The sequence below is a fragment of the Condylura cristata genome, unplaced genomic scaffold, assembly GCF_000260355.1.
Source record: "Condylura cristata isolate star-nosed mole 26May11 unplaced genomic scaffold, ConCri1.0 scaffold00025, whole genome shotgun sequence".
NCBI lineage: Eukaryota > Metazoa > Chordata > Mammalia > Eulipotyphla > Talpidae > Condylura > Condylura cristata.
This window is the reverse complement of record NW_004567126.1, coordinates 3,342,002-3,369,321: the sequence shown is the minus strand read 5'-3', so window position 1 is coordinate 3,369,321 and position 27,320 is coordinate 3,342,002. Positions and strand designations below refer to the sequence as shown.

The window sequence follows — 27,320 nt, the reverse complement described above, 5'->3', positions numbered from 1 at the left end:
TAAGAACACAAGGTCTACTCAGCTCCCCAGCTTGTCAGTCTTTCTGCACTCAGCTGCACCCTGTCTTCCAGCCCCTTTCACTGTGCAGGGCAGGTCTACCAAAACACCTTGACCATGCACTGTTGGCTTCTCTTCCAGAGTGGCACAAGTAGAACCCTGTGAGATAGCAAGGCCCTTTCTTTTCAGTCCCTGAAAACCTAACCTTGACTCAGCCAAGGTCACAGGCATCAAATCCAGCATTCAAAACTAGCTCATTTTCGACTGTGCTTTACTACTTTTTCACTTAGCAAAATCTCAGCAGAACCTGATTTAGCTTAACAGCTTCACAGGGCTGGAGCTGTTACCGGGGTTCAGAGATGGGTAGGTCACCTCAGAGAAGCAATGGGTTTCCACCAGCTGCTCCTTCCGAAGCCCAACATCCCCAGCGCCCTTGTCCCTGAGGCCTCCGGTGGGACTGGGCATGCTCAGTGGCCCTGCGACTAGGACCAAGGGAGCGGGAGGTCTGGCGCGCGCGGCTGCGGGAAGCCGAGTACGCGCAGCTTTGGGGCCGCGGCTGCTTGGCTCACCGCCCGGGCCGCCGCGCCTCCCCCCTCCCGCAGCTTGTGCTGCAGCTGCCGGCCACGGGAGGGGGCGAACGGACGCCAACCTGTTGTTTGTCCCGCGGCGCTTTATCAACTCTCGGCCCCACGAGGAAGTGCGGCCGCCGCCCGCGCCCGCCAGTCAGCATGCAGGAAGTTTGGGGCGGGCGCGGCAAGTAGTGCGGCGGCTGAGCGCGGGGCGAGCGCGGGCGGGGAGCGCGGCGCGGCGGCCGGCCGGGAGCGGATCCCCGCGTTTTCTTGGAGCCACGTTGTCCCCACGTCGCGGTTCCCAATGCACCGGCTCATCCTCGTCTACACTCTAGCCTGCGCCAACTTTTGCAGCTATCGGGACACTTGTGCCACCCCGCAGAGCGCATCCATCAAGGCTTTGCGCAACGCCCACCTCAGGCGAGATGGTAAGGGGCCCCCGCTTTTACCTTCTATGTGTTTTTTTAATTGAAAAAATCACTTTTGTGGTTGTCATTGTTCTTTTCCCTTTTTTAAACACGCCTATGTGGCGAACCTTGGTGCCTGGCGGGGGCTAGGGGCTCGCGCGGGTGCCGGCCCTGGGGGGCGTTCTTCTTCCTTCCGGAACGGGCCGGAGGGGGCGCGGCGCGTGCCGAGGGGAGCGGGTGGACCAGGTGGCTCAGCTGGTTGCTTTGCGAGAAGTCCGGCCGTCAGTCACTCTCAGCGGGATCCCCCAGTGGCGGAAAGTTGCGGGCGCGCCGCCTCTCAGCCCGGTCGCTTAGCGGGTGGAACTTGGAGGACCTATGGGCCGTGTGTGCGGGGTGCGGGGGCTCGAGATGGGCTTTCTTTGCGTGATTTCTCTTATTTTCTCAGTCGTGGGGAAAGGAAATGGTGTGTTTCAGCCCTTCAGCCACAGATAGAGCAATCTGGGGACTTACTTACTATTCATTTGGAAGATAGGCCGTGTGCAGCCCCCAAAGTGACTGAAATTGGGACTCAGCGTGACTCAGAAACTCCGAGTCCGGGAAAGCGGGGTTTCTGAGGTTTCGTGGGTCCCACAGGACACCCGGTTTCTGCTGTTGGTTTCAGTGCGCAGAAGCTTTCCAGTTGCTGGCAAGCAGCAAAGCCCTTTAAAGGCTCTCCTCAGCAAGTCCCTGGCAGGCTGGTTTGTTTGCCTCAGTCTCTGGAGGACACCTGGGTCACTGGGTCCCAGAGATTTGAGTTGTGTTCCTTTTACTTTCTGGGCCTCCACCCAGATCTGAAGTTGATGTATTCCTGCATTCTCACTCCCGGGGTGTTGCCAGGTATCTGGGTATTGGCAGTCTGAGACAACCTGAACTAGCCTAGAGCGGGTTTCCCCCACCTCCCCTCTATCAATATCTTTCTCTTGGCCTTGATCTTAAAGTTCTAACACATCCATTGAGAAAATCACCCCACTACTTTTAATGGCTTCACTGTCTGAGTTGGAGGCTTCACTGTCTGAGTTGGAGGATGCATTGGACTGTTGGAGAAATTCTGTAATTCATCTCATTCGCTTAGCTGTGTCTCGCTTTGGAATAACCTCCATTTGGACTTCACTGAAGCCATTTGGACTCTGAAACAAGTAAAAAAAGAAAAAAAAATTTTCTTTTTTTCTGATGTCAGGTAGACTCCAGTTTCAGAGTTCTCCATCTTTTGTAGTTGTGTTGGTGTGTGAGGGGACACTGGAAAGCCACAGGTTAGCATTTTGCCAGAAGATTCCCCTATATTTGTAGGATTACATTATCATAGTGTTTTTTTTTTTGCATTGCATTTTTGATAATCCTCTAGCTTATTTAAAACATAAGTTTTTTCTTTGAATAAAAGATCAAATGTTGTGTTTTATTTCACCCTCACTGTTAATTCCAGAGACTATCTTCCATTGAGTTTTCAGATTTGTTGACATGGTCTTTTAGCAGCATAGAGTCAAATACCATTTATAATTTGCATGACTTCATAGCCATAATTTTGTAATCGTTAGCCTCCTAAGGATCAGTTACAAGAAGTCAAGGACAGAAAATGAGAAATATGTAACCATTGCCCAGTTACCCAAGATTCCTACTGAAACCAAGACATGCTCACTCTTTTTTTTTTTTTTTGGAAACAGTCATTTCATTTTATTTTTCATCAGTAAAACTACATCTATCTAGTCAGTATGAGATACATTTTGGTTTACCAAAATTTTGAAAACTAAACTCAGTTTAATCCTTCACATTTAAAAAGCTGTTCTGCAATTACAGTGAACATTCTCTGTCTGTCTCTCTCTCATACACACATCACACATTTTGATTACTTCAGATTACTCAATACTTTCCTCAGAGTCAATCACATTTTATAAACAAGGCTAGGAAACAGAAGAAAGGTAGTTCATTTTTATTTTAATGTTAAATACAAAATAAATATGTTGTTAGTTTGGGAAATTTTCAAAAGCCCACTTATTCTTAAATGTTTCCGAATGTGCATTCTCAGAGCCAGGTAATGTGACCCCCAAATAAATTAAGTCAGATTTTATTTAGGCAGTAAGAAATTCTTTTTTTTTTTTTTTTTTTAAGATTTGTTTATTTGTGCATAGAGAACTGGAGTACAGGCCAGAGATGCAGGGGCAGTAAGAGGATTCACCAAAGACAGTGGGGAGCAGAACAGGCCAACTGATGAAGTACACTGGGAGGGGAGCAGCGTTTGGGCCAGGAAGTCTGCCTTGTCACGTGGTCACCTCCAGGGCAGGTGGGGATTGAACTCATGCTGAAGTTGCTGTAGCTTCTTAGTGCTGTGCTTTAACCCGCTGCAGCACCAGGGAGGGTCAGCAGTAAGAAATTCTTAGCTCTTACAATGGTTCATGATGCTCCCAAGGGCCAGCAGATATAAAAAGATATACTAGTGTATCTTCAGTATCAGCATTTCCTAGGGAGGGTATGTGATTAGGAAAAAAAGTCTAAAGAGTCCTTAAAAGGGGATTGGTGATAATGAAAAAAAAGATTGTGAATCATTTCCTTAGAGTTTGGTGAGAGAATATGTTCTTTGGAAAAGTCTAGACATCATCTGGAAAACCTTAATGATGACAGTTAAGCTGATGAGATAAAGTAATGACATACATATTGCTTGGTAGGATTCTGGACATTTTCATCCTGCACTCCCAAACATGATAATATTGTTGCTTTTTGTCAGATTAAGTCTGGGGTTAAACTTGGGAAGTATGTGGGCACCAAATTTAATAAGGGAAAAACACAGAAGAAAAAATTGTAAATATTAAATTGAGGGTCTCAGGAGATTTGGCCTTTGGATCATAAATGATAGACAATCATGACAAATTGTACATGACCCTAGAATAGGGTTTTAGAAACCACTAATTATTGATGGTACTGTCTTCACAGATTGCTATACTTTTGTTCCTGCTGACTTATCACCTGATAGTGGGTGGAAATGAACATGCTCTCTGGGGTATGAGGTTTTGGATCCTGTCCAACTGCATACCAAAACTTGTTTTTGATCTACCTGAACCTAGTAGCATTACATCATTGGAATAACTAACAAATGACACAGAAATAAAGTCTTACTGCTATCGAATGATAATCTCCTTCTACCCAATGTAAGACATTCCGGTCTGTGGCTGTTTCCTGGCATTCTAAAACTCTCTAGCACAGGGGTATCCTTATTCTAAAAGGGATATATGCTCTTCCCTGCAGAAAACTTGGCCCAGAAGAGGAAGGGAGTGAACCTAAGCTTCAGTAAGAAGCTAGGTTCATTTGCAATGATTGAATGTTTATCCTTCCTTGCATCATATTTGGTATTCTCTCTCAAACTGATTTATTCTTGATACCCATTTCTGATCCTCCTCTTAGCATAGTGAAAATCTTAATTTAGCAACGTCACCCATATTTTCATATTGTAGTACCTGTGGATTTGGTGCTTTTGTAATAACTGGTCACAACTGGTGTGTTCAAACTGTGAATCAAAATGGGTAAAGGGAGCAATTAACTGACAGTATTATTTACTTATTTTTAAACCTAGCTAGATAAAACTTCCTGTCTAGGAAGTCAAGAATACAGACACACTCTTTATTTTCTTGACCTTTTGTTCCTTTCAGAAAGTACAGGTGTTGGTGGCAAATGATTCTAAACTTAGTTCTGCTTGGTTGTTTAACATGCCTGTTCTTGAATTATCTATTACATTATCATTATGTAGTGAAGACCTGCAGTTTTGGTAATTGCAGTCTGAAATTTCAGTAGCCTGTTTTGTTTCTTAAATAACATGGGTTTCTATCTTCATCACTGCTGACAACACATTGACCTCAGAGCTTCAAGCAAAGGCAACAAAAAAACCATAGAAACCCATTTTAAAAGTATACGAAGGCTAGAATCAAATTTGTGTCTATGTTCTTTTGTTCTTTTGTGTTTATGTTTTCTGTTCAACACAAATGCTTATAGTCTTATTTGATGATCATATATTTCAAGTGCAGCATGGCTTTGCCATGCCACAGTAAATTACTTTAATAGTGGTTCAATTAAAGAGACGAGTTTACAGAATGGCTTGCCTCAAAAAGTCCTCTGGTAATGAGTGCTGGAGAGTAGATGACAGGAAAGAAACCCTACTACGCTGCTAGTGAGATGTGAACTGCTACAGCCATTTGGAAAGTGTTCTGACTTATCTTCAAAAAATAAAAATGGAACTGTCATATGATCCAGCAGTCCCTCTGACAGATCGATCTGAAAGATATAAAATCAACAACTCAGAAAATTATATGTTTCACAATGTTTATTGCAGTTATTTATAATAGCTAGAATTTGGGATGCTCACAAGTGCTCATAGTTAAGAGACTGGATCAAGAAGATGTAGTCTACTCACATCCTGGATACTGCTCAGCTGTGAAGAATGATGAACTGTTACCATTTACATGAAAGTGGGAGGAATTCAAGGGGCTCCTGTGAAGTAATGCAGGTTAGAAAGAGAAAGACAAATGTTGGACCATTTCACATATATAGGGATATAAGGAAACAAAGCAGATGAAGTGGCAAAGTGAAATAATTTTAAAATAAAGGTCATTGATAACCAACGTGAGATTTCTGAGGTTAAGAGGGAAGGAGTAGGGATTAAGAGGAAGAAAGTGAAGGGATTGCGTGGGGGTAGAAGTTTTTGGTTGTAAATAATCCTAAATTTGAAATGTTCCTGAGATTGATGTAACAGAATGTTAAATTTTTAAAAAAATAGACAAGTTCAGCCAGGCATTCACATACTTAGTAGTAGAAAGTGCTACTGTGTTTTGCTTACAGTAGTGTTCATGGTATATTTGTTGAATTATAGTGATTTTTATCTGCAGAATTTTCCCTTGCAGGTACTGAAAATCAAACTTGATAGTATCAGACAATAAGGTCAAACAGTGGAGCAGTGTCCCCACAATCACTGTTCTCTAATAACCAGCAAGAAGCATGTTGTACCTGGGAACTTTGTGCAGATTCTAGTTCCCAATTTCCATCAGTCTTAAGAATCTGAAAGAGTGTGTGTATTTATGTGTCTACCCTTGAAAGCTGAAGCAAGATGCAAATAAGTTTCCTTCTGGCACTTACTCATGATTTTTTTTTTTTCTGAAATGATCTGTGAATGTTAAAAAATACTTCCTTAATTAATAAAATGATTACTTTTGATAAAATAGGACCCTCTTCTGAGTGAACTAGGATGCTTGGCTCAACGATGCCATGACATTTAGATCACATTCTGGTGTCTCACAAAGGACCAAGTTAGCTTTAGGACAAAGTGAGTGACATGGAATTTGAGCTCTTTACAGATGATTCTTGTCTAGCTCTGGACTGTTCTCTGAAAATGAAAGAATGAAAACTAACGTATAAGTAGCTCTTTCTCCTGGGATCTAAATGCCTGTTGTAACTGTTGTTCATTTAATCACCAATTAATTATTTCATCTCTAGTGTCTGCCAGTTTGGGTGTTAGGTGCTTGGCAATCTAGTACATTATTAATGAAACACACTGCTTCCACCTTCTTGGAGCTACAGTCTAATGGGCAATAGACACAACAGTTAGTAGTTGGTTCCAATCTGTTGAACCTGCCTGATGCCTTCTGAGGAGTCAAGTGATCCCCAAGTAGTAACTTAGGGGCAGTTTAGGAGTTTGGGAAAAGATGAACACCTGAAGCTTCAGGTTCTCCACCCTCTTCTTTAACAGAGCAATTCCATATGTAGTTATACTTTCTCTTTTTCATATTTAAGTTCATCATAACCCTTTTTCTTGAAAAAAATGAAACATGATCGCACTGTATAGTGGGATAGGAGCTTTGGGGGAAATGAATGGGGAGGGTGGTTATTCACGAAAGCACCTACTGTAGTAGATGAGTCAGAGATGGCTTCCTGGAAGAACTTATGAACTGGAAAATGAAAATGAAGGTAAGTAGGAAGTAAGAAGTTGTGGGCAGTGAGGAAGAAAGAGAAGTGCCCTAGCAAAAACAATAGCCCTTGCTGAGATTTGGAGCTGAGAACAAGTGAAAAGCCACTGTTTTCTAGTGAAAGACCTGACATACAGTTGGAAAGTCTGTCCATCAGTTGAGGGTGACAGAAACTATTGAGATTTAACATGGAGAAAGGTCTGATCCTTTCAGAGTTTGCATACCCAGTGCCGTATTTCCCAAGAAATCAGGCAAGTAAGTGCCACTCCTAACCGCCAAGCCTAGGGTACCTGGTACACAATCATAAAATTGTTTCACTTGAGAGCGGAAGACACAACCGACGTCCCTAGCCCCAAATATCCAAGCATTAGATGCCCAGTGCCCTGTGACATCCCTGCAATCCCTCACCTGGACACCCCTCCACAGCTGAGCATTCCAGATGTTAGATTATGTTACCTGTAAGTGAAGTCTCTGTAGGCTCAGGCAAATAATGAAAGATATCAGCCTATTATTTGACAATATTTTAATTTACTTCAAGCCTCTGCTTTTGGTATTAAAGTAATTTAAGAGGGAACAATTTTATATTAACTTATATGTGAAGGAGTTTCAATCAAAAGCTATAGGGGGATAAAGTCTAACAGTGAAAAGGAAAGAATCCAAGATAAATGTTGCAGCAAAAATGTTCTGCCTCCCCATCCAGTATTTCAGGACCAAATGTAAGTCATAAATAAAGGATGAAGCCCACAAGATGCCCGAGTGCAGAAGTGCACTTAAGGAAGAAGTATCTTGTGACGAATTTCTTCCAGGACAAGGACGAAGTACTCCTGTTTCTTACAAACATCAGTGATGAATGTATTAATATTTTTTTCTCTCTGCTTTTCACCATGGGTAGCTTTAATGTTGTGAGACTCATACTGTGTATTTTTTGTTGTTAATGCATTGTGTAGGTGGGTAGATTTGTATGATTGGAAGACAAGGACATCTAGGGAAATAGCACAGCAGAGACCCATGAACTGACTTTCAATAAGAGGAGTGATTTTTTTTTCTTTGATTTTAGACGTTTTTCTTGAGCACATTTTTGGTACTTATGAAGACAGATAATGTTAAATGTGGTGCTTTGCCTAAAAGTGCTCAAAAGTGAGCATGGGGGAAACACACTGTATTTGTTTTGAATAAGTCACTTCAGATCCACTGTGAGAAAATGCTGACCAATTCTGCCTTTCACTTGAACATTTAATAAACAATGTAGCAAAAGCCAACTTTTACAGAAGTTAGCTACTCAACAACCTATGTTGTATAAAATGTGTATAAGTAAAGTAATAAATATGTAACAAATTATTTAAAAACTAAAATCAGCATCACCAAGTGTATAAGTGAATTCATAGATTTCATCTGCTAAACACTAAGAAGCCATTTGCTTTTTGTGGAATGCTATCCCATTGCTTATGTGGTTTCCATATCCACAGCACTGGATATGTGTTAGAACAGAGAATAGCACTGGTTATTACCACTGCTAGCACTGAGAAGTGACTCTGCAGTCATTTCCCTGCCTCTTCTTTTATCTTCAGACTTTGAAAAGCATTAACAAGTCCTAAGAAAGCACAGCTGGCTTAAGCTTCTTATTAAATACAACCTGCAATTAACTGAATGCTTCTATCCTCCCAAAATATTTATGTTGAAGTCCTAATCTTCAATATGACAGTGTAAGGAGGTGGGGGTTTTGTGAGCTGATTGGGATGGGAGGGTGGATCCTTCATGAATGAGATTAGTACTCTCATAAAAAGGACATCAGAGAGATTCCTGTATCCTTCCACCTTGTGTGGACAGAGCAAAAAGATACTGAATTGACTATAGCCTTCATCTTGGCCTTCCTAACCTCTAAAACAATGAAGAAATTTCTGCTGTTTATAAACCACTCCTTCTAGGTTATTTTGTTAAAGCAGCCCAAATGGACTGAAATGCAACCTGTTTTTGTGTCACTGGGGAACTATTTTATTACAGTCCAGAAAAGTTGCTGGCATGTTCAGTGATGTCCTAGAATCGTGAAGAAAAGTATAGGTTATATGTTTGATTAAGTTTGTCAAGATCATAAGGTGGCAGTAGTAGCAGTAACAAGTTTATATGTATTTCAACCTGACAATTACAACTTTTAGGAGGACAACCTGGTGAAAAAGAACAATTAAAGTCTGAATGATAATTAGTGTGAATTAATTTGCATTAGTCAAAAAGGAGGTAAACAAGGATTTTAATAGCACTTTGGATTAGGCCTTGCTGTTTTTGGAATTTTTAATAACTTCAGAGAAGACATAGAAAGCACATTTACCAAATTTGCTTATTTTAGTTGGAAAATAAACTGGGCAGTGTGTCTACAGGCTGTAGCTTATAGCTGCTAGGTTAGAAAGTACACATGCATGTTTTAGGTTGAAACAAGGGGCTGATCCATTTCTTTAGCTAAAACTGCTTAATGGAATAACTTGGGTTATTATGTTATGATTGATTGATAGATACTGGTAGGTAGGCAGATAGATACATAGATAATAGATGAGTAATAGATACTAGCCTGGATGGATGGATCAATGGATGGGTATAGATGATAGATGATAGATCAATAGTTAGATAACAGACAGTAGATGGACAGATAGATAGACGAACAAATAGTCAGAGTGTTTATGTGTACCTTTAGCTCCTAGTTGGCTTAGTGGAACACAGCAGTAACAACAGCGGTATAGACTTGCTTTATACATCCTTATACTGGGGTTGGGGGCAGTGCTGCTCTTACAAGCAGATTTCTCAGTCTTTATATGAAGGAGTGTGCTCCCAGTCCTCTGCACAACTTCACCTCTTGCAGACTCCTTCCGCCTGATGACCAGAACCTATGTGATTCACAACTCTTTCGTCAGTAAATGTCCCCTTTTTATTGGCTTCATCCCCTCATCCAGCAGGGATGAAGAAATTCCTTTGAGCCTTCCCACAGTACTTACAAGTTGTTTTACTGTTTCTCTTCATTTTATCACCATATAAACTTAAATCTCACTGTGACTCACTGGTGATATCCCTGGTACTTGAAGTCAGCTCTCCAATTCAGTAGACCCCAGAATAAAATAGATTTTTAAATATCAGGTTATTGATCCAATGACAAACTTCTAGCAGTATCAATCCTTCCTCCCTCCTTTGTTCTTGCAGACACATTGCAATGTTTTATGAAGAATTGCTGAGAGAGTGCATTGACCAGCTATCACACTTAAATAAAGCAGTGGTGTCCCTTCGATATAGCATTTCCTAATTTCCATTGCTCCCCTGCTGGAGCGCTCTTTTTTCCCATCATTTTTACCATACAGACTGTACTGATATTTATGTACTGATGTAACATCTGTTGATGAAAACTTATTCACTGTAGAGTCCAGCCTCTTTATTGTTCATTTCATTGCCTGGCACAGGGTAGCAGCTAGATTTTTTTTTAAAGATTTATTTATTCATTCATACAGAACTGGGGTACAGGCCAGAGATGTGGAGGGTGAGAGGATTCACCAGAGACAGAGCAGGGAGCAGAATAGGCAGATCGACGAAGTACACTGCTGAGGGGAGCAGCAGGTGGGTCAGGAGAGGTCTGCCTCGCTATGTGGATCTCCTCCTGGGCAGGCGGGGATCAAACTCATGCGGAGGTGACTTTAGCTTCCTAGTGCTGCACTTCAACCCGCTGCACCACCAGGGAGGGCCAGCAGTTAGATTAGTTTTGATGACTCAATCAATCAATGGCTAGACCACTAGCACATTGTAAAAATGGGAATAAGGATATTTAAGCTGAATCTAGTATGGCCATCAGGTTCCTGTCAGTTGCTGGGAAGCTGTTCGAATATATTGAACAACATAGGGAAAATAGGAGGTCATGGAAATGGAAAAGTAATTAGTGTACACTGAGTTTCAAGAACTTGTGCAGTATCCATCTGCATGAAATCTAGAAGTAGGGAGGTTAAAGAAAAGCAATTACTGACTGAAATGCATGCATCATGAACATACAGTAATCAGTTATGTATTTTTATGTGTGCAAAGTGAGTATATTCTGGGCTGTGGGTGAATGATAAGGCTACCTGGTATTTCTTTTGACATGGCAACGTGTTTTCACAGCCGATTTAAAGAGTGTTTGGTGGCTTTGTGTGAATAATTAGTCTTGTTTTCAAAAGACTGTTAAAAATGACAATCACATGTACCTTTACAGAGTTGCCTTAGGCACACACATAGCATTTTGGGGCTAACTTTGCACTATTAGTAATGAAATGTGGCAATTTCAACTATCTCTCAAGGGAACATACTCCCCACTCTTACACTGACCAGAATGAATACTTTTGGTTTATCCTTCCTTTTCAGAATTACTATCTTAGTTACTTTTACAAGAAACTTTGCTACTTAATAACAGTTCAAAATAAAGAAGTAAAAGTAAATTAAGGATGAAGACACAGTAATTAAATTAACTATAGAAAGTTAGGGAAAGATTAATGCATCTTCATTCAATTTATAGATTTATCTATGGAGAGAAAACATGTTCATATTGTGTGGGGTTTTTGTTATTTTTTTAATAAAATTATTATTTTTACTTTTTAAAAAGATTTATTTACTTAAGCATACAAGAACTGGGGTACAGGCCAGAGGTGAGGAGGTGAGAGTATTCACTAGAGATAGCGTGGGGAGCAGAATGGGCAAGTTGACATACACTGCTGAGGGGAGCAGTGGGTGGGTCAGGGGAGATATGCTTCACCATGTGGGTCACCTCCCTGGCTGGAATTGAACTGGTGCTGCAGTGGCTGTGAATAGCTTCATAGTGTTGTGCTTTACCCATTGTACCACCAAGGAGGGCCTGTTTGTTTGTTTTTACTGAGACTTAAAACAACAGAGTTTCTGTGGAATGGAATAAAAAGTATAAATCCCCTTTTAAGTGAAAAGTGCATTGATGAAGTTGCTAGATGTGTAACTAAAGCTTTTGAGACACTTATAATTACATATAAAAACAATATTGTGAGAATTATTTGGAATTTAATTTAAGTACAGAGAATGGAGAGATTATTTAAATACTTTAAAGAGCCATTGTAGCTTTATATAGTTTTAATTCAGTTCTTCAGTTAACACCAAACTCAATTGCAATACACACTACAAATAAGTAGTGTTTACTGAGCACTGACTCTTTGCAAAACTCTGGTTAGAGCAGAAGTAGGAATAGTTAAGCCTGAGGCACAGTTCTGTTAAAATGTGTACTTAGACTGGAGAGATTAGATTTCTATGTGAATAAGTACAATACACGCTGGCATCTCAGTGCCCTTCCCTGCCATGGCACCTACAGTTTTGGTTTATTTTTTGAAGATTCTGTCCTGTTGACCAAATTATAACTAAAAATCATCCATCCTTATGTTTTATTGGGGAAGATTATATTGGCTAAGCTGTTGTTGAACACAATATTATTTGAATATTGAAAGATACATTTCTTATTGGTTATTAGTTGTTACTATTATTATATCAATTAAAGCAAGCAGGAAAGCAAATTTTAATTGTAGAGCTGGGAGTCACACTTTTGAGACTTTTCCCTTCTGTGCTTCAAATGTCAGGCTAAATCTTCCTGACTCATAGGAACAAATGCACGGGCTAACTTATCAACCCACTGTTACTTCCCGTTTAATATGGACTGTACAATACAATTATTTGATACTGGATGCAGTAGGAAAAAAAAAAAAAAGACAGCTTTGAGGCCCTCCCTTGTTGCGAAACAGGTTAAAGCACAGCCCTAAGAAGCTTAAGCCACTTCTACATGAGTTTGATTCCCGCCTGCCCCCGAGGAGATCCATATGGCGCGGCAGACCTCTCCTGACCCGCCCACTGCTCCCCTCAGCAGTGTACTTCCTTGATCTACCTGTTCTGCTCCCCGCTGTGTTGGTGAAGCCTCTCACCTTCCGCATCTCTGGCCTATATCCCAGTTCTGTATGAAAAAATAAATCTTAAAAAAAAAAAAAAAGACAGCTTTGTTAATCTTATTTTCTTCCCTCTCTTGGTTTGGAATACAAATTAAACTAATGAAATTTCTTATTTTCCAGCTATATTGAAAAAACAAGTTGAGAATAATGGTAATGTAATTAATAGACCAGTATTCTAGTTTATATCAACTCAGTAAATTTTAGATACAATTAAAATATTTTGAAAAAAAATCTCAGATTACTTTATTGCTTTGTGCCCTTTGAATCCAATTTGTAGGTATGTGTAAAATTTATGAAAGTCCAATTTGAAAACATTTGATTAGTTGAAACTCATGTATAAACAACAGATGCATGTGCACAACTGTTGGTGGACAATATTTTCTTCAAGCAAATGCTGCAAGTTGGGGGAAAATATATTGAACATGGCAGGAAGTCCCTAAAGATTTCTCATTACTTGCTAGGTGAATGACTTTATCAAAAAGAGTTACTTTGGAGGACAAAAGCATTAATGTGAAGTCAAAAGCTCTCATAAAATTGCAATCTTTGAGATCCTTATAAGACACAGGGCAGAATGCTAAGCATGTGAAAATGTAGGAAAATATACCCAGCTCACTACCGAGATGCTGAATTGTGTTCAAATATTGGTATGCATAAGAGTTGTATTTCATCTAACTTTAATAAAAATTATAAAATAGCACGTAAAATGTGCAGTTTTAGTGATTGTTTAAGGTCAGTTTGGAAAGCTATGTATCAGAGACTGTACTAGACTAAATAGTTCCCCCCCGAACAAACAAACAAACAAAAAAACTGATGTCCTAAGTCTGCCACCTTGAATTGCAGATGTAATGTAGTTGAGGATCTTGAGCGAGGGAGATTATTCTGGTTGTCTGGATTGGCCCCAGTGCAATTGCAGTTATCCTTACAGGAGAGAGGAAGGGGAATTTGACACAAACAGAGGAGAAGACAGTGTAACCCCAGAAGCAAGATATATGAGCAAAGGAATGTCAGCAGCCACCAGCAGCTGGAAGAGGCTAGATTTTCTCTCCCAGAGCTTCTAGAGGGCATGACTCTCCAATACCTTGGTTTTGACTCATTGAACTGATTTCAAACTTCTGGCCTCTCTTACTATAAGAGAATAAGTGTGTGCCATTTTAAGTAAGTAAATAGTGGCAGTTTGCTACAGCACCCTCAGGACACTAACATGTCTTCTTTGCTATCAAGATGAGGACTTGAATGCCCTCTGTTGTTAAACCCAGTTTTCAAACCATGCACAGAATTTCTTGGCGTAGCTAATCTGTAATAATAATGCATTTACATCTCTGCATTTTAGAATTTTCTAGTAAAAATAAGCCTTATGTTTGCCCTTGTTCTGTATTAAAATAGTCTGAAAGTTCTTACTCCAAATCTTAGCTGTTTTTTCACATAAGATTAAAGGCCTATTTCTTGATATTTTAGTTGACTTTAAAATTTCTTTTAACTTAGGTGTCATTTGTGCATTTTTTGGCTATTAGATTTATGCATTTGTTCATTTTATGAAATGTTATTGTGAGTACATCGTTTGACAGTTTCTACAAGATTCTGAAACACAAGTGTTAGAAGTGGCAATAATTATAGTGTTAATTAACTGATAAATCATGGTAGCTACTATCCACAGAGTACTTATTAGTATGGAATATATGTTGATATGATATGATGTGTTTAAGTATAATGACTATATAACATGTCTATCATAGGAGATATAACATAAAGGAGATTATTTAAAAAGGATGAACTATTTCATATCAATAAAATAAATGAAATATTTACAGGATTATTAGGGATTTGGAGATTAAAACAGAATCAAGGAATTCCTGCTGTGATTGAGCCCAACTGTTGTTATGCTGTCATTGCTTTAAAGTAAAAATATGGACCTACCTGGTAGCTTAGGGTTAAATAGCAGTGTGCTCACAGCTGTGGCAGTCTAAGTTTGATCACTGGCTAGGGGGCTAACCCATATATGGCACAGCAGATCTCTCGTCACTCCCACTGCTCCCCTAAAAATGTTAGTAGAGGGCCTCCCTGGTGGTGCAGGAGTTAAAAACATAGCACTGTCAAGCTGTTGGCAGCCACTGCAGTGTGAGTTCAATTCTAGCCAGCCAGGGAGCTGACCTGCAAGACACAGCAGACCTCTCCTAATTCACTAGCTGCTCCCCTCAGGGTGTTTCAATAGATGTACCTGTTCTGCTCCCCATTCTTTCTATAGTGAATCCTCTCAGCCCCTGCACCTCTGGCCCATAACTCAGTTCTTGTATGCATCAATAAATAATCTTTAAAAAATAGTAGATACATAAACAACTAAAAAGAAATGTATAAATTAATTTAAATACTATATTGTATCACAATCTATAACCATATGTTATCATTTTACTGATACTATTTTAAAATTTGAGATTTCTTTTTACCTTTGTTATAATAAATATAATATATATTATATAGATGATATATTATAATAAATACTTTGGCATATTTGCATCCTATTTTGGGCTAGCCAGATTTCAGTAGTACTTCACAGCCATATGTGGCCAGTCATGACTGATTTGGACAACACAGCCTCTTAGAATCATTTATTAAAAAAAAATATGATTGGTGTTTTTCCAGCATAAAAACAAGATATCACTTATGAAACTATTTTCTAACTCTTTGATGCAATATGTTGAAATTGACAGAGTCACTTTTTAGGAGTTTAGTAGCCCAACACAAGCAAGTTTTATGCAGTTTATATTTTTTCATATATCAATATGCTATTCATAATCATTTGAAACAATTGATGTCTCTGCTTGCTTTCATTTATTCTGTTAAAAACAATCTACAGGCATCTAATCAACTTGCTGTCAACCAGCCTATTTAATTTATATGCCAGGTGCAAATTTTCTGACATATGAGAATCTTATGAAAACAGCAGCTGGCACTTTATTTCACTGACATGGATGGGGAAAAGCTGTGCTCATCCAGCTTTGGTATTTTTGTTACAACTTATTTTGACTTAGGTAAATTATTGTTTCTGGCTGATGAGTAAAAGATTTGTGAAAAACAAAATCCTGTCACATATTTGATGGTGAGAGGGGGTTAACCTATTATATTTTATTAAATAAAAATATTTATTAAATAATGCCTGTATTCATGTATTTAGAGTCCTTGCACAGCATATGTTTGGAGCATATCTTTTCTCCTCCCCCACTCACCTCCTCAGGAACATGCATTTTCTTTAAGGAATATTATATGTCATGAAAACTATTTTGAATTTGAAATCTCATATTTGCCATTTACTCTATGACCCAGAATTGAAAGAGGATTAGTATACATTATTTCAGAAGTATAAGTCTTAACTACTCTTGTCAAATGACCTATTTCCATCAAGCTTTTGGTTGGCATGGCCTATTAACATTGTTTTTAATTTGGGCAAGTAAAGACTTTCTTGCAATTAAAATACCTTGGAGGGTGTTTTGTTTTCCCTTAAGAAAAAATTTCTGGATTATGTACCCTTTAGAGATTTATATATAATTAAGCCCCGTAAAACTTTTATTGCTGCAAAATTTATTCCCTCTAAGTGACGGCTCAACATGAGTTGCCTGTTTTGATGTCTCGTCCCATCTTAGCCCTGTATACCTAATTTTATAAACAAATACCCAAGATCAGAAAGACTTGTTCAAAGGGAAGAACTGCTTCCAAACACAGAATCTCTTCAACAACTATGTGTGTCAGGACACAGCATGATTCTATTGTTGAAAACCTTTTATTCATATGGCACTTTTCATTTTCAGCAAAGGAGTTGCTTTAAACATTTACTTTTTTAGATTGCCCTGGAGCCTACTGTGCCTCATGCTCTCCGATCTCTACCTGAAATCAGAACATTTATTTTTATTTGTGCATCTTCTGCCTTCTTCCAAGACACTAAAAGGCTAGAGACTTTGTCTCTTTGGTTCCCTACTGTATTTCTGGCTCCTGAAAGTATTGAATGAATGTCCACAGGTGAGGTTCCAACCTGTAGCAAGAGGAGGTGTGTGTGAACCTCAACTCTGGAGCAAAGCTCAAGGTCCCTCTGGTTTACTTCATTCCGTGGCCTAGGTACCTTACTTTTTATTTATAATTTGGGCTTCTTTTTCTGAAAATGCATCCCAAAGTATGTAAACATCATTTGTACCCCATAAAATCTGGATCATTCCCTGGTATTAAGGTATATATCTTGACATTTGCAGTTTGCTCAGAAGAGATGTAAAAATACCCTTTACCAGATGAACAAATCAATGCAGCAGGAGGTCTATTACCCCCCTAGAGCTGAATTATCCAAATGGCCTAGTCTCTTACTGAAAAAAATCCTTAAGGACAATGCTTTACTTTTTTTTTTTTTTTTCAAATATCTGGAATACTAGTTCCTCATATTAAAACAGTAGTGTGGTTCGATGGATTAGTTAACTATTCTTTTTCTTGTTTAAAGCCAGGCTACAAGAATTTAATGTGCCTGAGATGCAGACGTTATGTAAAGTCTACATATGCTACTGGTTGTAGAACCCAAAAGGAACAGTCTAACAACTTTATTATCCTTGTCAATCACCTGTCACCATCTGAGTGACATTTTATTGTACAAAATACAAATTTAAGGGTGACGTTTGTATGAGACTTTCTCTTCTTTGCTCTGCTACTATTTTCATAGCTGCTTTTGTTTTAGATACATGCTTAAGCTTTACCTTTCTCACTTGGGACTATTACTAATTTTTCTTTTCTTTTTTTTTTTAAAAGATTTATTTATTTATGCATACAGAACTGGGGTACAGGCCAGAGGTGCAGGGGCAGTGAGAGGCTTCACCAGATACAGAGTGGGGAGCAGAACAGGCAGATCGACGAAGTACACTGCTGAGGGGAGCAGCGGGTGGGTCAGGAGAGGTCTGCCAGCCATGTGGTCTCCTCTGGGGCAGGTGGGAATCAAACTAAAGCCTTAGCTTCTCAGTACTGTGCTTTAACCCGCTGTGCCACTAGGGAGGGCCTGCATGCATATTTTCATGGATACTTTTGTTAGACACTTGAGATAAGATTTTATGAACAACTGGACCCTTTTATTCAAAGCTGCTTTGAAAAACAAATTGCTTACACATGTTTGAGTTAAATTTCTGTTAGGATTAATAGGAAACTTTTTCATGTTATTTCAGTGGTAACTTCATTTATGTGTGCCACTAACCTTTCAGTCATCATCAGCTATAATGACTTGGTTTATTTCTTGTACTTAATCGGTTAATGGAAATATGTAGAATCAAGCAGCGTACATTGTCCTGTATGATAGATGTCTGCATTACTGACATGCTTTGTATTGCTTCTTCTGTGTGCTTTTCTGCTTCATCAGTGAGAGCTATCCCAAGGCGCTGTGTTTCCAAACAGATGTCTTCCAATTGGACATATTAATGTCACTACATAATTTAATTAAGTGTTATGTGACACAACACAAAATGAGTATAATAAACGGAGTTTGGCTTCCAAAAATATTCATTTGAATACTGTTTCTTTGTACAGTGCAATTAATTGACTTCAGTTTAGATCCATTTGAGACTCACAGGAAATTTGTGAGGACATCATAGAAAGATCCCACATACTCCCTGGCCCTCAACCTGCAAACCTCCTGCACCATTTTTTACTTTTGTTATTGGCTGTACTTTTATGATTGCCAACAAAGGCATATCATTATCTACCAAAGTCCACAGTTTACATTGCGGTTCACAATTGGTATTTTGCAATTTCACAATTCTGTGGATTTTCATGAGAGTGTAATAACGTGTCTACCCATATGGTATCATACATTAGTTTCACTGCCCTAAAAACTCTATATTCCAGATATTCATCTTTCTCTTCCCCCAAATCTTTGATAACCACCAGCCTTTTACTATATTCATAGTTTTACCTTTCCAGAAGTTCATTTATTTATCATAGTACATCATACATCCTTTTTAGATTGGCTTCTTTCACTTAGCAAGATGCCTTTAATGTTCCTCCATCTATTGTCAGACTTTATAGCTCACTTCTTGGAATTGCTGGTAAACATCCCGTTGTATGGATGTCCTCATTTGTTCACCCATTCACCCACTGAAAGACCTTTTAGTTGCATTTAAGTTTTGTGTTCTATAATATTATGTCTTGTTGTTCTGTTCTGTAGTTTAAATACATTTTCCTTATTGCCTTTCTTCTGGTGATCTAGTCAGTGTTGAAAGGAGGGTGCTTAGCTGTGTATTTATCTTGAATCTACTATTGTCATTTTACTTAAACCGGATATGTGTAGGCCACACATTGTTGGGTCTTGTTTTTTATACACACTATGCACTGGTGTATTTATAGTGATTAATTGAATATTTAAACCAAACTTTCATGGTGGGTTTCCAAAAGAATGATTTTGTTTAATTAAGTATAAGTAAGACAACTGGACTGATATACAGAGTGGAGATAAAGTAAATCTAGAATTCCCAAAGGGCTCCATGTGTGGATACATTCCCATGTGTCTTTAAATTTTACTTTAAGAAAGAGAAATTGGATATCTTTATAGATTAAATATGGATTATGCAAGAAAGAGTACAAAAAATGTGCCTCTTACCCCAGATGCTCCCGGACTATTGTTTGCTTATGTCAAGAGCCAGTTTTGATAAAGGTTGGTGATAATACTGAAAGAAAGTAGTTTTGCCCACACCCATTTTAATTGCATCATCTATGTATAGTTTATGTATAGTTTATGTTTTCTACCCAAGTGGTGTTAATGTCAGCTTTTTTTTTTTTTATGGCTATAATCATTTTAGTATTTTGAACTAAAAGTGGCAAGAATTGACATTTGCAATTTCTGCTTTTTTGTTGTTGATATTATTTTATTTATAGCCTTAACTTTCTGTGTTCAGGTAAGAGGTGTAAATCAAGCCAGTTTGTTCCCTCTTCAGGGAAGGCTTGACTTTTTAGTAATCTGCTTTTTGTATCTAAAAACATGAGTCTAAATAAAGCCAGATATCAGAATGAAATCTATTTCTAAGTTGCCATTCAATGATTTTCTTTAATGTCTAAAAGCAACCTGTATCCAAAATACAAACTAGTCTTAAGACAAAGAGAAACATATGCTATCTTAAATAGTTTAACTGATTTTAAAGGCAAAAAAAAAAAAACAGTTTTATAATGTACTCAGAGAGAAAAATGTGAATCCTTTCTTGTTTTTTAAGCACGTTTTGGAAGTAAATTGTGTTTGATTTCAGCCATTTGCTGAAATATTCTCTGTAGCTCCTCAAAATATGGTGGTAAAAGAGAGATGATTCTTCCCTGGTAGTCCCTTTGGCGAGGAGTCTCTTGAGCCCAGTAAATTCTGTGCACTACATTAAATGCTGTGTGACAGATAAGCATGACCAGGGAGCCCTGAGAAGGTGAGTACTCCCTAGATCTGTGGCAAAGATGGTTTCCTAAGAGTTCCTTGCCAAAGAGCTTTGGGATCCCATAAAATGTAAATACCACCTCCAGGGTGAAACCAACCCTTGAAAGTCGAGGCAGCTACCAAATTTTGTAGTTTCTTGGAGGCCAGAACTAAATTAGAAGTCCAAGAAGGACAGGTTTCCAGGATTCCACTTGTGTCTACAGACTTTGGTTGAAGACCCCTTTGTAATTCTTATTTCTTTCCTTCCAGCATGTTCATATATAGAGCAGACAGGTACATTGCTCCTAATATCTTGTATATGTCTTAATAGTTAATCAGATTTTCAAAAATAGTCCCAACGAAAAAATTCCCTATTTGGAGGTTTTCTTTATGCCAAAGAGGAAATCACAGCTTCCTATAAAAAGGGGGAGGAGAAGAGGGACAAAGTAAAGGAGGGGAGGAGAGAGGGAGGAACTATCTGTGAAATATAGTAAAGACAGCATTGTTTTTTAAGAGTTATTTATTCATACAGAACTGGGGTACAGGCCAGAGGCGCAGGGGTGGTGAGAGGATTCACCAGAGGCAGACTAAGGAGCAGAACAGGCTGATCGACGAAGTACACTCCTCAGGGGAGCAGCGGGTGGGTCAGGAGAGGTCTGCCGTGCCATGTGAGTCACCTCCGGTGCGGGGTTCGAACTTGCACTGAAGCGGCTGCTGCAGCTGGCTTGCTGTGCTGCACTCTAACCTGTTGCACCATCAGAGAGGGCTGAGACATCTTTTTTGTTTGTTTGTTTGTTTGCATTAACATTGCTTTGCAACACTGAATATAATTCAGGGGTGTAATACCACTCTTCTTCAGATATATGTCAACATATCACACCTACATCCAAGGTACCCATAAACCCTCACCTTAGTCCATTGGGCCACACTTTGCTCTCACCTTCCCCTTACTCCTCTGGTATATTCAATTCTCTAGTCAGGGTAAAACAGCATGTTTAATAGAGAGAGCCATTTTTTTACAAGGTATTAGTGATAATAGCACTCTTTTGCTGCCCTTTAAGGAAAACCTCTAAAACTCCCTTAAAATTATGCCATTATCTCTTAGGGCATTGTGGAACTGCATGATCTCAGTACCAGAGAGAAAATCCTAGGCATGTTGATTTGAGAGCTGCCCTGCTTCCCCAAAGCATCCTTTACTTCTCTCTGAGTGTCCAGAGCCCAGGGACTGGAAACCCTAATATAATACTAAGGCCCATACCTTTGTTCCTTGAGAGTCATAATGCTGAATCCCATAGAAGACAGGGCCTGTGTGGTGAGACTTGTGAGCTGCCTGCTTTCCTTGAGGACCATGACCTGTAGCACACTCTCTTGTTCTAGTTACAGAGTTCTTAGTTTTAAGATTTTTAAAAATGTGATGGATCACATCTCAAATTTTCATCAAAGTTCATCTAAGTTCACCAAGAACTTGGAGATTTGATGATAAGAGAACTCTCATAAGACTTAAAAATGATTTAAAAAAAAAATACTGAGTATCTCTCTGCTTTTAGTAAGAATTGATGTTAAATATGGAGGTTTAAAGTCTGTTATATCACCTCTAATATATACACACACACACACACACACACACACACACACACACACACACATATATGGCTGCATAACATTTTATATAAATATACATTGTACGCACATTTATTTATGTTCCAATATCATGGTGTACATATGGCAGACATGCTCATGCACGATACTGACACATGTGTATGGTTAACGTGGTGACACACTGTTAACGTAGTATTGTTCCTTACTGTGGTCTGCGTTAAAATGTGATGCTAGAGCAACTCGAAATAGGGTGAGTTACCGTCCCCGCAGGAATCCTTTTATGGAAGCGAAAATGAGATTTGAACTAGACGCTAAAGATGGCATGTTAGTTTCGTAGGGCGGCTCCATCAAATTACCACACCCTTGATGGGTTAAACCATCAGAAATTCATTCTTTCACAGTTCCGGAGCCCAGAAATCCTACAGTGAGGTGTCAGCAGGCCCACCGACGCTTCAGGAGCTCTAGGAGCGGATCTGTTCTGTGCCTTCTTTGGGCGGCTGACCTTCCGGGGTTGGACAACATGACTTTGTGCCTCTGCCCCTATGGTCACCCTGCCAGCTCCTCTCTGTGCATGTCAGCTAGCCGTTGGCTCCTTCTAATCAGGATGATTGAGACGGCACAGGATATGCCTAATTCACATGCCTAACACAGGACGAGAACTTCCTTACCCCATCCTGAACGTAATGATGCCTTTTGCTAGAGAAGATATTAGTCACTTTTTGGGGAATTAGACTATGGATATATCTTTAGGGGACTGCTGTGCGACATACTATAGGTGAGGACCTTTTCAAGGGGGGTGAATATTACAGGCTAAGAAATGTGACTAAGCAGAAATTAGGGGCATGAAAGAGGAGACATTTAGTACCAAGGACAAGCAGGAATATGTGGACGGGTGGAGAGAGATTATTTTGTGCAAAGGTCAGGTGGAACCAGGCCTCCTGAGCCATTTACTACTGGGAAGCAATGTCAAATGGATTGGCTAATAGGGAAGAAATATTTTTTGCATCGGCCAGGTGAGACATCACCTAGCCCTGAGACTAGAAAAGAAGGGAGAGATGTCTTCAGTAAAACCAAAGAACAGAGTTTTGACTGGACTGGTTTTAGATTCCACTGAAGATAACTCCAAAAATGTCTGTTTTAGCCAGAAAGAGACTGAATGTTAATAACCATAGAGAAATTGGAGGGTTAAGTTTGTGCAAGGTTTTTCAGTTGCCAGAATTGCTACCCAGTGGGGGATGCAGATAGAATGTTGTTCTCAAAAAGAGTTTGGCATTGAATTTCTCTACAAGGTGAGAGAGTATGGAAGGAGAAGGGAAGGGGAAGAGGAGGAAGAGAGAAGGTGAGGGAGAGAAACAGAAGGACTCCGAAGTTCCAACCTTGGAGGATACCGTCCTTCAGAGGTTCAGTGAAAGCAGAAGAGAACTGACTGTCTTTGGTTTCCTTACGTTACAAAAATAACTCTTTTTTCATAGATCATTTAATTTCAGACTTTAATGCATTCAGTGGCTATAAGTGAACTCAATCCTTTCATGTCTTCCTCCAGAATACTTGCATGGGAATCTGTGATTCTTCACATTTTGTGCTAAAGTAATTGACTCTAATTATGACCTGATTAAAGTAACATGGTTATATTTGCTCTTTATTTGTATGGTAATGACTGATAAACAAAATTCTAATTGACATTACAATTTTGTGCTATATTTGTTCTGATAGCCATATGGTTTAATTAGGATTTAATTTGCACACCAGCCTGAGTAGTTGTCTAGCCTGATTTTTTTTTTTTTTCCTGAGCATTTTTTGTTTAGGGGAAGTAACACATTACGACATGGCAGGAACCCAAAGTTTTGTCACTATGTAGTGTTAAGGCTGGCATTCAGGGAAGAGAGTTTTTCACTGTCCAAGAAAACAGGCCGCTGACACTAGTTATATCAGGGTAGCAAAGTTTTTGTTGTTTCAGATGAAAAATCACTGGATTGTCCAGCATCCGGTTGAAAGCAATAGCTTTCACATGTAACTTTCGTGTCTGTCTTCCCTCTGTAGTGTTTGATTGCATTCATGTCTCCAGAGCTTATTTCTTATTCCGTTCAGATCTATGTGAGCCTGTTCTTTCACCACTTATCAAATAGTAATTTCCCCTGTGGCACCTGGTGCTCACCTTTTCCCATTTATTGTCTGTTATGTTACTCATTTTGCTTACGTTAGTCATTCAGCTATTCCTATCAGATTTTCTGTTCGCTCCTTCCCTACCCTCCAAGCTGTGAGGAGGCAGCATTACGCATCAGGTGTCCGCTGTAGGGATGGACTGTCCTCCCATATCAGACTAACTACACCTATCCTTTGGAAGGTTATGATTCTGTATATTGCCAGAACAGATAATGGAAGAATCCAATGAGATTATGTGTATTTCAAAGCACTCAGAAAAAAATCCAAAATACCATAAAAGTGCTTGATATAGCCGTCCTGTTAATATCACCTATATTTTTAGCTACTTGATGTTATTTACTTTATTTTGAAGCAGCACATGCAGACCACAAAGAAGAAATAGTAAATTTGTTGTGCATTTCAGAATACATGGTGTATATAAACCACCTGGGATCCTATTGAAATGTCGATCCTGCAGATTCAAGAGGCATTTGGTGGACTGAAATTCAGCATATAACACACTCCTGTATGGCACGAATGATATCCATTTGTACTCCACATGTTCAGGACCAAGGGACCAAAGAACACGTGTTCTACCCCTGTAGGCTTCTCCGTAGTCAAATATTAGAAGAACTTAAAAATACATCTGTGTGTAAGAGTATGTCATTTTCCACTCAGGTACTTTCTATGTAGTAAACTTAAGGAGAAAACATCAAAGTTTATTTAATCCTGTTGTAGAATCTTAGTGAAACTGGACAACTAAATTAACTCAGCAAAAGATTTTGCTTTTTTAAAAGAGCAGATAGTGATCCCCTTTGTTATGCAAATTTTGGTCAAAAATAACTGCCTGGAGAATATAGATTTCCTCATTGGGTTTTTGTTAAAAGTGGGTTTTTCTAATAAAAGAAAGTAACTCTAGGGCCCTCCCTGGTGGCACAGTGGGTTAAAACACAGCACTAAGAAGCTAAAGCTACTTCAGCATGAGTTCGATCCCCACCCATAGCTGACACACGTGGCATGGCAGACTTCTGCTGACCCCGCCCACTGCTCCCTCAGCAGTGTACTTTGTCAGTCGGCCTGTTCTGCTCCCTGTTCTGTGTCTGGTGAATTGTCTCACCACTCCTGCACCTCTGGCCTGTATCCCAGTTCTGCATAAATAAACACATCTTTAAAAAAAAAAAAGTTATCTCTATCAGAATGTTGTCATTTTTCTTTTCTATTCAATAAACCTTGATAATTGGGAAGATGTACATTATTTTGTTTTTTTCCTCTAGTACATTAACTCTCACAACTTGGATTTATAGCATTTGTTCTTAAATAGAAAATGCCCATCTCTCTAACAGAGGCAGGTATGAAAGGCCTTCTCTCTGGCAAGCATTGGCTAAAGGTGTAGGACACAAGCTGAGTGGCCTGTTTCTGTGTCTCCAGCTCAGTTTCTTCTGGGAAGAGAAGGCTGATAGGCAAGCACCGGAGTCAGCCTGGACTGTTTCTGCAGTGGGAAGCCCTGTGCTGCAGATAAGGGTGGGTGTGGGGTTTGTAGGTGGGAGTCCAGCATGGCAGCAGAAGGTAGCGTGGTCTGGGTGTTAAGTGGCCTTTATTGTGAAGGCAGAATGGCAGATAGAATTCTAGAATGAAAATTCCAGATGCTTCATAAGGAAGAAGATGCTAAGGGTGATGGTGTGCATGGCTAGCCCTATGATTTTAGGTCCAATGGATGAACGCAGTCAACCCCACAGTTTTATTATTTTTAAAAGATTTATTTATTTATGCGTGCAGAACTGGGGTATAAGCCAGAAGTGCAGGGGTAGTGAGAGGATTCACCAGAGACAGAGTGGACCGACAAAGTACACTGCTGAGGGGAGCAGCGGGTCAGGAGAGGTCTGCCATGCCATGTGGTCACCTCCAGGGCCTGGGATTGAACTCACAGTAAAGCAACTGCAGCCAGCTTGCAGTGCTGTGTCCTAACCCATTGGGCCTCCAGCAAGTGCCCTCCCACAGCATTTTCTATGCAAGATTCCACCAGCACCATCAATCAATCTAAAGGCCCTGAGGGTCTGGGGAAACAATGACAGGTTTACCAAATGGGTGGTAACTTTAATAAAGTGTGAACTATAAAGGGGTGCTGTACTTTTTGAACCACTCTAGCTTTTCCGTGGACAAATGTTAACATTTACCAAATATGTTTTACTTCTGTAATTCTAAAAATAACACTAAATATTATATCAGTCGGCATATTTGTGATTTTAGGTTTTTTCCAAATGCTCCAGTTCCCATGGAATTTTTTTTTATGCCAGTCACTCCACTCCACTTTGTTACTTTTCTTTAAATTTCCACTTTCTCCTGCTAGAAGGTATGTTTGTAAGCTGCAGAAGGAAAGGGATTGATCTGTTGGTATTCACTGCTGCATCACAGATGGGGAAACTACTGCAGCATTTTAGTCATTCAGAATACAATTCTGTATTAGTCCAATGTTTACAGATACATTTTTGTTACTGAGATTATGTAGGATAAATTTCTTGATACCCTTACTATTGATGGTAGTGTTAATGTTTTGCAAAGGCTGCTGGAGATGTAAAGGACCTAGCATTTTGGGCCAAAGCTTGTGGAATGCAGGTTAGTGGGGAAAGGAGAAGACAGGAAAAATCTGGGTTATTGTCCTAGTGCTGTTGCTTGAGTTCTAGTGAATTCTCTAGTGTCATTCTTACTTTTTCCATGTGCAGAATGAGACCATGGAACTAGTTAATCTCTAACTCCCTTCTGCCCTAAAAGTTTATGTTGTATGTAAGTAAAATATGATGTAAAATCTTTTAGGGAGTTGACCCACATGTTCAGCTTTTCTTAAAAGTACTTAGGCTGGCAGACAAGATAATTTCTTATGTTTTATCTCCAATAAAGCATCAAAGTGATGACAGATGCACATTGTTGCAGGGTGAACACGCCTGGCAGAGCAAATGTTGGCAAAGATTTACCACGGCCTGATCATGCTCTCCATTCTGGGAAAAATAGGTTTGTGAAAATTCACTTGCATACTGCATCTCTGTCGGAGACCAGCTCCAACTTTTGAGGTGACTGGAGGCAACACAGGCAGGACCCTAAGATGGGACGTCATTGGCATGAGGAGATTCCAAGAAGGGGGAGATGAACGGGCTCAGGAAGACACAGGAGTCCTAGTTGGGTGCAAATCTTCCTGTTCTGCCTTCAGCAGAGGTTTATTTTATACATTTCAAGCAGGCAGGGAGATGACATTAGCATATGAAAGGGGTTGAGAT

The 27,320-nt window shown here is 39.5% G+C and overlaps 1 protein-coding gene across 2 annotated transcripts in view; it reads left to right on the top strand.

Moving 5' to 3' along the window:
* The first annotated feature begins 681 nt into the window (after positions 1-681).
* PDGFD (platelet derived growth factor D) overlaps positions 682-27,320 on the top strand; it is a 239,484-nt gene continuing 212,845 nt past the window's right edge. For both annotated transcript variants that reach the window (XM_004689059.2, XM_004689060.2), the window contains exon 1: positions 682-994. In XM_004689059.2, the coding sequence (XP_004689116.1) occupies positions 871-994 (124 nt within the window). In that variant the 5' untranslated portion in view covers positions 682-870. The remainder of the gene's footprint in view (positions 995-27,320) is intronic.